This window comes from Pyrus communis, chromosome 4, assembly GCF_041283825.1.
Source record: "Pyrus communis isolate YQ-2024b chromosome 4, ASM4128382v1, whole genome shotgun sequence".
NCBI lineage: Eukaryota > Viridiplantae > Streptophyta > Magnoliopsida > Rosales > Rosaceae > Pyrus > Pyrus communis.
Genome location: NC_142568.1, coordinates 3,097,036 through 3,108,751, shown reverse-complemented (window position 1 = coordinate 3,108,751; position 11,716 = coordinate 3,097,036). Strand labels below are relative to the sequence as shown.

At 37.4% G+C, this 11,716-nt stretch overlaps 1 protein-coding gene and 1 long non-coding RNA gene across 2 annotated transcripts; both read right to left on the bottom strand.

Moving 5' to 3' along the window:
• Positions 1–246: 246 nt before the first annotated feature.
• On the bottom strand, positions 247–4,265 carry LOC137722791 (gamma-secretase subunit APH1-like protein). The gene is made up of 6 exons (XM_068461881.2): positions 4,053–4,265; positions 3,572–3,727; positions 2,590–2,675; positions 2,027–2,152; positions 1,619–1,746; positions 247–721 (listed from the first exon to the last, which is right to left on the bottom strand). The coding sequence occupies exons 1-6, from the start codon at positions 4,163–4,165 to the stop codon at positions 581–583; spliced, it is 750 nt and encodes a 249-aa protein (XP_068317982.2). The 5' UTR covers positions 4,166–4,265; the 3' UTR covers positions 247–580.
• Positions 4,266–9,849: 5,584 nt separating this feature from the next.
• LOC148697310 (uncharacterized) lies at positions 9,850–11,298 on the bottom strand. The gene is made up of 3 exons (XR_015961227.1): positions 11,178–11,298; positions 11,003–11,076; positions 9,850–10,027 (listed from the first exon to the last, which is right to left on the bottom strand). It is a non-coding gene; the product is annotated as an uncharacterized LOC148697310 (long non-coding RNA).
• Positions 11,299–11,716: the final 418 nt, after the last annotated feature.

Sequence of the window (11,716 nt, the reverse complement as noted above, 5' to 3'; positions counted from 1 at the left end):
TTCAAGTAACATCAAAATCTAAAATGTTTAAAGGTGCATTCTATGTCATACCATGTGATCAAATAATTGGTCGGAAATATGGCCTTCGACAAAAATAAACGGTTAGTTTATTCAATCTAATGGTCAGAAATAAATAAAGGTGTGCTGGCCAAGAAAGAGGTGCGAAGATCGACTCTCTTTACAAAACTATACATAAATTTTTAATATCTATGTATAAAATTTTAATGAATACAGAGGGCAAGGGTGTACTAAACAGAACTTAATTTTTAATATCTGTGTGAAAGGTAAAAACCTTCAAAGAAGTCTAAAAGGTACATGGAGTTAGCCTCGAAAGATAAAGTCGATTGTATTGTTGTTCGACACAAGTACAACATCCCTGAATATCCGAACTAAATCGTCTACTACTTTACTGAAGATGAAGTGGCCTCGTGATGTGAACAAAACATTTCTGCAGGTGGCAAAATCCGTTGATGCTATCTTGATCTTTTGGAGCAACAGACGCAGGGCAAGGGAACGGCCAAAAGAAAAGATACAGCGTGAGGAAACTGCTCATCAATACTTGGAAACGAGTCTCTGGATTCTACATACTACCCTGTCTGTGTCGGTTCTCTGTCAACCTCCTCCACACCATCTTCCCACAATGCAATAACGTCAGGATTGCGATGAAGAAAAGGAGTGGAATACCGATGGTACAACCCCCAGATGCAAAATTAACAAGTGTCTGAGAAGTTGAAGGCAAAAGTCAAGCAGGTCTATTGTAGCATTAAGTTATGGAAAACAATAAACACAATAATAAAATGTAATGTTATTGGCAATCCGAAAATGTCATCCTGCACTCTTCCCTAAAACAACTTTTCCTTGTATGTTTACAAATTTGGAGTGTCAGATGACTTTTTTGGAGTGCCGATAACAGGTCCTAAACATAAAATACAAGATAATAAATAAATAAATAAATCCTCAAGTAACTAAAGAAAAGTAAAAGCAATGCAAACAATTCTTCAAATAGTAGATGAACCATTAAACACTGTACTTGAATGGAAAGAGCTTGTAAGAACGAAAAATGGAGATAGCTGAAATGCCTCAACAAACAAATCAAACATTATAGGAGTCAATTTCCACACCCTAACGGAATTAGATACTCAAATTATGCCTTCTTCGCATACCCTAACAATTGCTCAATTTCCATATAATTTATGAAATAAATAAAAAGATAAGCTCTCCTTTCATTACAATTTTACAGGAACTTGTGGATTTTTATTTAATAGAACGCCACCTCATGTATGCACCATTTGCATATCTTGAACCTTACATAATCCAATTTAATTCTACATCTACCAATCCATCATATATTATGTGTATGTGCCGCAATGTCATGTCATAGAATGGAAATTTTCAGTTTCTTATTTATTGTGAATGTGCTTTTGTGAATGTGTTTTTGTTCGAACCCACCAGAATATATATATATATAGAGAAACTTCAGAACTACCAAGTTAAAACACATTAAAACATCAATGGAATGTCAAGAAAACAGTTAGACAAAGTGCATAAGCACAGACATTGTGTCTGTGTGTGACTGTGTCTGTTTTCCACGAATAGGTGAGGTTAGAGAGACATTTACCACCATGCCTGCTACAAGATGAACTACAGGAACAAAAATCTGGTCCACCTTGTTCCCTTCTGCATATCCATTGAATGCAATGACCATGGAAAAAGTATGAATTGTTACAAACGCAAGGGCGATGAGTGCTGCAAAAAAAAAGACACAAATTGTCGGATGGACAAAGCTGACAGAATAAATGAACTTTTCTAAACACCAGCCAACTACCAAAATGCTGTTGCAAAAGTTTCAGGAAATTCGATTTCAGTTTCCCTTGCTTGTTCTGAATGTACAGGTGGAAACTAAGATGGTCAAGAAACTACACAACCTCGCAATCACCTATATCTACAAACATGCTAAAAAAAAAAATCCTATAACTGAAGAAAAAAACTAATTCCTCGCAAGCACCTATTTTAAGGCTTGACTCACCAGAGAGAAGAAAAAATGGTATCTTCGAGCACCTGTCAACGAAGAAGGTTGCTGGACCAAATGCTGGTGTTAATAGGCTGAGACAGAAAAACACAGCATGTGCCACACCATGACCCAGACCTCCAGCTGCATGATTAAACTGATAGAATCAGTCTAGTATGACAAAAAAGATTAAAATTGTTTGAATTGTCCTTTACAGAGGCTTAGAAGGAATTATGTGAACCAGTAAACATGATACTATGCAGCAGCAGCAGCATCACAAAGCAAACAGATATACAAGAAGGTTCAAAACTTTTATTTTTGGACTAGGACTACCACTGTACAGTTGGCATCCACCCAGAAAATAATTGGAGAGTTGCATGGAAGAACACAAACCTAATAGAATGATAACAACAACAAAATATACAGAACTCAAAAGCACATCACCCTATAAACTCAATCACAAAGTTCTTAAAGGTGGAAGCCCACCAACCACCACCACCCCCCCCCCCCCCTTCCTCCCCCCTCTTCTTGATATATGATGACTACAAATGTAACAAATCTGAGAATCTCGTAAAGCTTACCCAGAGCGATTTGCATCTTATCAGTTAAATATAGCCGTGGTTTAGAGACTCTATCAGCAAAAGCATCCAATGTATCTTCCAACTTCCTACCATAATATGCAAAACAAGAGATGTTATTTACTTTAATCAACCATAAACAACCCAAACTATAGATCATATGCGTCACATATACAAAGTATAGACGGACAAAAGAATTACACAAAAACTTCTACACAGAGAGAGTCTATTCTTAAATAGAAAACATAACATCCAAGTATAAAGGTTGTTGTGGGCTTCCACAGATGGCGGAAAGTTTCTAAACTTATATGATCGAGAAAACTGATTTACTTGATGCAGAAACTAGCAAGAATTTTAGTATTAGAAAATTCAGAAGCAGTGATGTGTGAGAAAATCAAGAAAATGACATTCAGTGAATGTGGTGATATTATGAAGTTGAATAGTTCAACTGAAAGATCAACAAAGCTAGGGCACAAGAATATTGCAGAGCATCTTAGACATTGAAAGAGTAAGAGTGTCATTTCGATTATGAGTAAAAACAACACGGCAAAGCATTGAGGTATAACTAGAACATTCTGTAAGGAAGCCTTACATAGAGATTCGTTAACCTCAGGTCCTCAGCTAGATAATACACATTTACCAATACAAGTTACAGAGTAAAGGGAGTTCTTTGAAAACTGACTAATCCTAAAACTACACTAAGTTCACGAGTGAGACACTTTTCAAAAGTCTTCCACAAAGAATAACACAAAACTATTTGCTACTCCATGAACTATCCTCTACTCGAGTCGAAATATTTGTGAAAAGTTTCATAATAAACTATCCCAACTTTTTATTATGCCTTAGCTCACACTAAAAGAAAGGAATTTTCCCACTTCTTCCCATTACTTATAAATTATAACAAACACTAGCGACCCTTTAACAGGCTTTAACTCCGCTGAGCACCAAAAACAATTAAGGACAAAGCCCCAGGAAATCAACTTACTTGTAGACCTTCCAGAAAAGAACCCGAAGCCCTTCTTGAAACACAACAGATGTGAATATGAGAATGCCATACGGCCACCATGCCGATGATTTCAGAGGTAGGAATGCCCTCCACAATCCCGACAACACGATGAGACTTATAAGCCATAACAATGTACTGCACACATTATTACAAAACAATATTATCAGCCCAAATTACATTGTATTCATACACCATAAACAAAATATGAATTAATAATCCCCTTCCTAATAATTGCATTCGACTTCCAATTTGCTTAATTTCAAGATTTTTGCAAACACTTAACAAATCACAACTACTTTTTCCAAATTCCATCATAAAAATATGAGCTCGATTATTACCACGGCTACAACATAAGCTTAAATTGAAAGCTTCAATGTTCGAACGTTACCCAAGAAGGAAAATTTACCCTAAAAGGAAATACACCAACAAAAGGAGGAGAGAGAATTAGGCGAAAGCTGACCTTGAAAGGACGGTTAGAACCAGAAAGGGTTTCTTGGAGATGACAGAGACGAAGAGGGAGAGGGAGGGGCCTAGCGCTAGCAAGGCGTAGCCGATCCCTGCTGCTATCGTCATTTCAATTGATCGATCGGGGAAAGCTTTTTACTCGGTAGACTCCGACTCCGACTCAGTTCAGTGGCTTTTTTTCCATATTTCTCTCTTTATTTTGGATTTTAAGATAATTATTCTTGAAATAATTGGTCGTTTTGATTAGTCCACGGTACCTTTTTTTTTTTTTTTTTTTGGAGTTCTAACGAAACACTATTATACTGTTTATTTTTAACGAAAAATCATATTTTCATCTTTTTTCTGGTACTATTTACTACACATTTATTTGTCATTTTTCATTAAGATTAAAGTTTTTTCGAACTTTTCGTTAGTTTCCCTCTTCTTTTTTTTTTTTTTTTTTTTTTTTTTTTTTTTCTACAATATGATAGGATTTCTCCTTTTACTTGTAACCAAGAGGTTTAAATTCGAATTTTGTAAACGTTGAGTTTGTAATAATTTATTTATTTTAAATATATATTTTTAAAATATAGGGTAAATCTTAATTTACTATTTTTAAGTTTCGTAATTTTTAACATTTGGTATATGAAGTTTTTTTCATCTTAGAGTCATACCTAAAGTATTAATTTTGGGATAATCTCATACATCTATTAGTCTGTCTGTTAAATCAGTGTTAACTGATGACATGGCACCCACATGAACAATGATTGAGCACCACGTGTCAATATGGGGGCACGTAAATATTTAAAATTTAAAAATAAAAATTTTATGGGCGTTCATTCACCCCTCCCTCCTCCTTCCTCCATTCCCTTCCCTGCACCCAACCTCCCCGCACACCCACCTATTCCCCTCATTCTCCCTCCCTTCTCTCCTTTGAACTCACCCTCCCAGCACACCCACCTACCTCGCACACCCACCAATTTTGATCCAGAAAAACAAGAGGGAGAACCAAAAATTCAAATTTCTAGGGTTTTCGATTTCCCGATCTCTCATAATTGGAGAAGTACGAGAACCCTCCCACCCTCTCTCCTCTGAGCCCACCCACCCCACTCTTTCCTAGCAAAACCCTAAACCCACAAATCTGGATTTCCTCCAAAATTCATCATCCCCCTACCAATCACCCCTTGACTCCACTGCACTTGTTCAAGCAGTAGCCACCTCTCTCATCGCCTTCCACACCCACACACACAACCTCCAAGAAGTCCTCCTTCATTCCTCCTCCCCAAATCCACCACAACATCCACCGTCCCCCACCCGCCGCCGCCGCCTCCTCCTTCACTGCCACCTCCTTCACATGCTCCAACCCATTTCTAGTCTTCTTTTTTTTACTCCTTTCCCTCCCTCTCCTCTTCCTCCTTGGCCCTCGCTTCCTCACCCCCTCCAACGCCAGCATCCCCATTTCCCCGCCAATGAACTCGACAACCAAATCCTCTTTTCCCGCGCCCTCAACCCTAACCTTAACCGACCCAAACCCACCTTTTCCCTCCTCGCCCTCAATTCCAAGTCCTCCAAGCCCGAGTTTGTTGATTCAGGGATGTGTGGCTACAGGTTTGTAGGAAGACTGAGTTTTGATGTATGGAAATGAAGAGGGTTGGGTGGCCATAGAGGAGAGAAATGAGGGAGGTTTGGGAGAGGTAGAAGAGGATGGGTTGGGCGATGGCACTGAGGAAGGCGACGGGGGCGGCGTAGTTTGGGTTAAGGTGGGTGAAGGTTGATCTGGGGAGAAAGAAGGGAGGGGTGAGAGGGAGGAGTCGGAAGGATCGGGGAAGAGAACAGGGAGAAGAAGAGAACAATTTTTATATTTTTTATATTTTTTTTAATTTTTAAATATTCATGTAGGCCCCATATTGACATGTGTCGCTCAGTCATTGTCCATGTGTGCGCCACATCATCAGTTAACGATTGATTTAACAGTCAAACTAACGAATGTATGATATTATCTCAAAATTAACACTTTAGGTATGACTCTGAGACGAAAAAAACTTCATATACCAAACGTAGAAAACTACAAAACTTGAGGATAGTAAACTAAGATTTACCCTAATTTATATAACGGTAAGTAGCTACCCCATTATTTCTCAACCACTACGACTTATTTTCTTTCAAAATATTGTAGGGTTTGATATCAGTTTAGTCAAAGGGGTTTTTTCCCTTTTTTTTACATGGGAATTGGTCATAAATGTTTAATTTTAGGTCTATGTAGGAAGTGATCAAATTAAAACACCAAATTGACTGCAAAACTTATACAAAATGCCAGCACTTCTGCAAATATCAAAAATATTCCGAGTCTATATAAATCCATATGTTTGACATTTGGTATTTCCAATATTTTCTGACCTAAACTCAAGAAGATAGGATTATTGCATTCCTTAATGTCGAAAATATTTTCTGACCTAAACCAAATTTCTTATTATTACTTATTAAACTTGACCTAAATTAAATTTTCTATCACTTACAAAACTTGAGGTGAAGGACGCGTTGTTAATGAATTGTTAAGAAATTTTGATCAACAAATTGACCCCAATGAGTCTTGTAAACTTACAAAATTAGTTGAACTGACTCCACATGCGAGGTAGTTGTTGATGTGATTCTTATCCAACCATTACAATACCACACACTTAAGGTGGAGGTTGTTAACGATTTGAGAGGAAATTAAGCAACTATAAGTTATAAATAAGTTGACCCCATGGCACTTTGTAGGATTTTTTTCTTTCTTTTAATACAATGATATAGTTAAACAAAAAAGTTTGATGAATAAATTCGTATTGAACTCAGCATTTATGATATTCGAAAATAAGACATCTCACTTATAAGCGAAAAAAATACCACTAAATTGTAGTATTAAGTGGTTGCAGGATTTAAATTTAGTTGAGCTGACTCTACAATCCTAACGACTAATATACGTATATTCATATGTTCATCGGAACATCGATCGATCACAAAAAATATAGACGGACCTAAAAATATCCACCATGGCTAATTTATATTTTTTTTAAAATATCCACTGGTGGACGATCCTCAAACACCCAATCCTACCAAAATTTGTTAGAAAAGAAAACAAGTACAGGGAGGAGGACAACTAGCCAAAACCTTGAAGAAAATATACAAACAAGGTTATAAAAACTTATATCAAAACGGTAGCTGGGCTAACACTATTCGGGACCAATAATCAATAATTAATAAGCATATTACGCTAGTTCTATATCAATTAATTAAACAACTAATGCAAAACGTCACCTAGAAATTGTAGGTATTATAGTCGTCAAACAATATGCAGAATTATTATTTTTAGATAAGTATGGTAAATGTTCTATACCTAATTCATAAAAGGATAAAAAACAAATAAAACATCAAACAAAACGAATAAAAAATTAAGAGTGCTATTAAAATCATCCCATTGTCTTATTTTTCCATCCATATTATAAATTCATCTACTATAAAATATTAAAAAATTAATATGCTCCTAAAATAACCTTTAATATATATAAATTCTTTTTTAATTTTAAAAAAAAATATATTAAAAAGAAGCAATCGACCTCTCGTACTCGCCATTGAAGAGAGCAAAACGGGAGGGGGACGAGGAGAAAGAAGCAGGGAGAGACAGAGAAACGGGGGACTAACAAACTAAATGGCCGGAGAGATGTGAGAAATGGGTCGGGGGTTGGATGTCTTTCTCCGTCGTGTGGGTGCATGTGCTGTTGGATCTGGTCATCTCTAGGTTGACCGACGCGTAAGTCTCGTCCCCTCCCTCCTTCCTCTGCAATTCACAATCAATTCCTAATTCCATGAATTGAATTGTTTTTTTTTTATTCCTAATTCCATGAATTGAATTATGCTTTTTTTTTTTTTTTTTTTTTTTTAAGAAAACTAACGAAAAGTCTAAACAAAATTTAGGGATGTAGTCAAATTTGGATTTGAGAGGATTTTAAAAGACTTTAAAATCCTAGTGTAGTTAATTAAAAGATTTTAAAGGAATTTAGAATCCATTTAAATCCTAGTTTAGTTAATTAAAATATTTTAAAGGATTTTAGAATTCATTCAAATCTATGTGTAGTCAATTAAAAGAGAGGTGTGATATCCACACATCCCATTTTACTTTTCACACACCTTTTTAATCTTTGACCGTCGGATCAGATGAATTGAAGAAGATCAACAGACAAAAATTATCAAAATGTGTGTGAGAAGTAAAATGGGGTGTGTGGATAGCACAACCCTTAAAAGATTTTAAAGGATTTTAAAATCCATCCATATCTAAGTGTATTAAAAAAATTAAGATTTTGGAGGATTTCAATAAGTTGTGGATTTTGTAGGATTTGAGAGCAAGAACTATATATAACCAAGACTAAAAAGAATCCAACCTCACCCCCTAGGATTTCAAATCCTTTTACATTTGGGTAGTCCTCAAATCCATACCAACCCCAGCCACACATAAGTAACCACCATATACTTTGGTAGAATATCCTTTTGTAAGCATTTCACAGTATTGCACACAATTTGAGCTAGGTTTTTGGACGAGTTCTCGAATTCTCAAGGCAGAGGGGAATCACATTGATGCTCAAACAAAAAATATTAGTAGTGTATGTAAAATACGAATATGTACATCATCTATTATGCTTCTTTATTTCGACATCATCAAACTCTCAATGTCCTGTAACGACAAAATGTCAGTGCGAACTTTCATCAAACACCTGGAGTGCCACCTTTCCGCAATCCTCAAAACTCTCACTTGTTCTCTCTCATGGTCGCTCTCCACCCTGCCGCAGTCGCCAAAGTCGCCGCCTTCAAAGCTAGACCTGCAAGATCCCTACTTGCTCCTCAAGCAAGACCCAATCGAAATCTGCTCTTCTATGTGAGTCAAGGCCTTCTCTTCCCCGCCTACCATCGGCTTCCTCTCCAAATTCGACCTCTGGGTATTGGCCTACCAGCGTTCCTGGGCCCATGTGACCGGTACGTTCCCGCCCCGCAGCGCTATCCACTCCCATGTCCTCCATGATCTCATCTCCCTCCGAAGTCGGTGGTGATGGTTGTTGGTGGTATAGTGCTCAAAAGCTCACCAAAGTTATGTTGATCTATCAATTGAGAAAGAGATAGAGTCATAGTTGTGTGAAAGGGAACTCGAAAAGGGGGGGATAAAGTGGTTATTGATTATAGTAGGGCAAAGAGAAAGATTTTTTCTTTTTCTTTTTCTTTTTTTAACAAAAAAATTATATGAAAATCCATCACAAAATCTATAAACTAAATCCATTCAAATTCTGTAAGATCCATATGAATTTTGTAGGAGTCTTAAATCCTCTTAAATCTTATCAAATCTATCACTTTTAAAATCCTTTAAAATCTTAATTTGACTACACCCCTCTTAATTTTAATGACAAATGACAACTAAAGGTGTAGTGACAAGGAAAAGGTAAAAATATGATTTTTCGTTAAAAGTTAACAATACCGGAAGTGTTTTGTTAAAACATTTCCTGTTTTTTTTTTTTTTTTTTTTTGTTTGATCAATGTTGTTGGAGATCTCCAACTTCCCTGATTTAATGTTGTTGAAGACGGGGGATAGAGAAACAGGGTGAGGGAGGGGAAAAGTTTGATGGGCCAATTTTATTTATTTATTTATTTTTAACTACAAGAACATTATAATGAATCTTTGAATAGGGGTTTAAAAGTCTTTTTAATTAGAGAAAATATGTCATTAATTTTTTTATTTTTTTTTTAAAGGTGGGTGGAAAAATAAGACATTAAAGTTGTCACACCCCGTCCCGAAGGAGGGCATGCTGGCCGTCACGTGAGAGTGACGTAACCATTTGCACAGTTCGGAAGCTTTAAAAATATACAACTTCTAAAATGAAACACCCGAAGGTGAGTCCTTATTTGGTCCATTCTGTCAGAACACCGTTGAATTTCCTCGTAGTCACCACACCTTTGCAATTCTTGAACCTGGAGGGGCGCAAAACAAAATTGAGCGGGTCAGCAAAACGAACGTATTCAAAACCTTCTTTTCTCTTTTGCATATACTAACCCCTCGCCGTAAAACAAGTATAGTTTCCCAGAAAATAACATATATACGTATGTATAGATATGCCAGTCATGCTCAAAGATATATCATTCATGCTCATAAATATGCCATTCATGCTCGAGAATATGCCACAACGGAAAATCATAATCAAATGTAAGTGTTCAAGCGTAATTCACATCAATAACATATAATCTGGCAGTCGGGAGTCACCTAACGTGACCTGTACGGCTGCATCTAGAGCTCCACTCTCAACTCAATAACTGAATCTGCACACGAGTCGGAACCACCTAACGTGGTCTGTATGACAGGCTGGGTGTAATATATATATGCTCTAGTGCTACGATCACGTGAAGCTGTGCGATAAATCACGGGTCACCTACAAGTCGGAACCACCTAATGTGGTCTGTACGACAGGCTTGCACCTAACTTGGATCCAAGGCGAGCATGCGGTGCTGGTGAACATACACGTGAAGGTTGTGCCCTGGCCTCGGGCGGGAGCACTAACACCGGGGGTGCAGATTATGAGCTCTCTAAACATCTCAAACCACTACTGCATAACAACATGAATACCACTTACCTGGCACTTACCTGTGCGTCCACAGCACCAAATACACATATATAAATGTATGCCACTACTAATGCAAGTGATGATAGTATTTCAATCGTATTCCAAACGTATTTCATACGTATATCAAATGTATTTCAAATGTAGCTTACCTGGGCCTCCTCAGCACCATGCAACAGTATGCATAATTATGGTAATGCACATATTAAAATATGATGCATATATGACAGGATATTTAATTCGTATTTCTTTTAAAGTACGTTTTCTGGGAAATACGTCAAGCATACGTATATATATATATATATATACTGAAAAATAACTGCCCACTCACATATCACATCGACGTCTCGTAGGTCCCTGAGCCTCCCCTAGATTGGTTACATTCTTCTTCTGTATAATTTTCACCTATACAAACAGTAACCAACTTGACGTTATTTAACGCACATACACCAAACATTCGCCCATAACTTTCTCATACGTTGCTCAATTTGGGTGTATGAATATACCACGGTGATCTACACGACGTCACAAACACGTGACAATTTTCAGAACTCAATTTGGAGCTCTCACGCGCCCCACGCGCCCTATTCACGCGCTGCCCACGCGCGCGTCTTCTTCCTCGCGTCGCCGGACTGGTTTCGCCGGCGGTGGGTGTTTTGCCGGAATTTCTGGGTAAACTTTAAAGTGTCATAACTTCTTCATTTCTTAACCATTTTCGACGTACTATATATCAAAATGAAGGTATTGACGAGACGAACACATCCATACCTGCCTTGACCTCTAACTCGCCGTGGGTTCGCCGGAAAAACCCTCGAAAGCTCCGGCCAACTTTGACCACGATGATCCTGACGTCCAATTCCTTCAAACAAAGCACTCCGAGCTTCCTTAGGACCTCACCAAGCTTCCTACAAGCTTCAAAATCCCAAAAACATGCTAGTTTAAGTTTGCATGAACAGTACCTAAATCGGATTACCTCGAATCGACATGAAAACGAAGGATTTCTCACCTGAAAATGGTATGGTTGCACTCGTACGAGCTTCACGAG

What these genes read in the sequence shown, in the direction of transcription:
- LOC137722791 (XM_068461881.2), bottom strand. Translation starts at nt 4,165, where the DNA reads ATGACGATAGCAGCAGGGATCGGCTACGCCTTGCTAGCGCTAGGCCCC. An exon ending in CTTTTCTGGAAGGTCTACAA is followed by an intron (nt 2,676 to 3,571) that starts GTAAGTTGATTT and finishes ATATTATGGTAG; the next exon opens with GAAGTTGGAAGATACATTGG. An exon ending in ACCATTTTTTCTTCTCTCTG is followed by an intron (nt 1,747 to 2,026) that starts GTGAGTCAAGCC and finishes TTTTTTTTGCAG; the next exon opens with CACTCATCGCCCTTGCGTTT.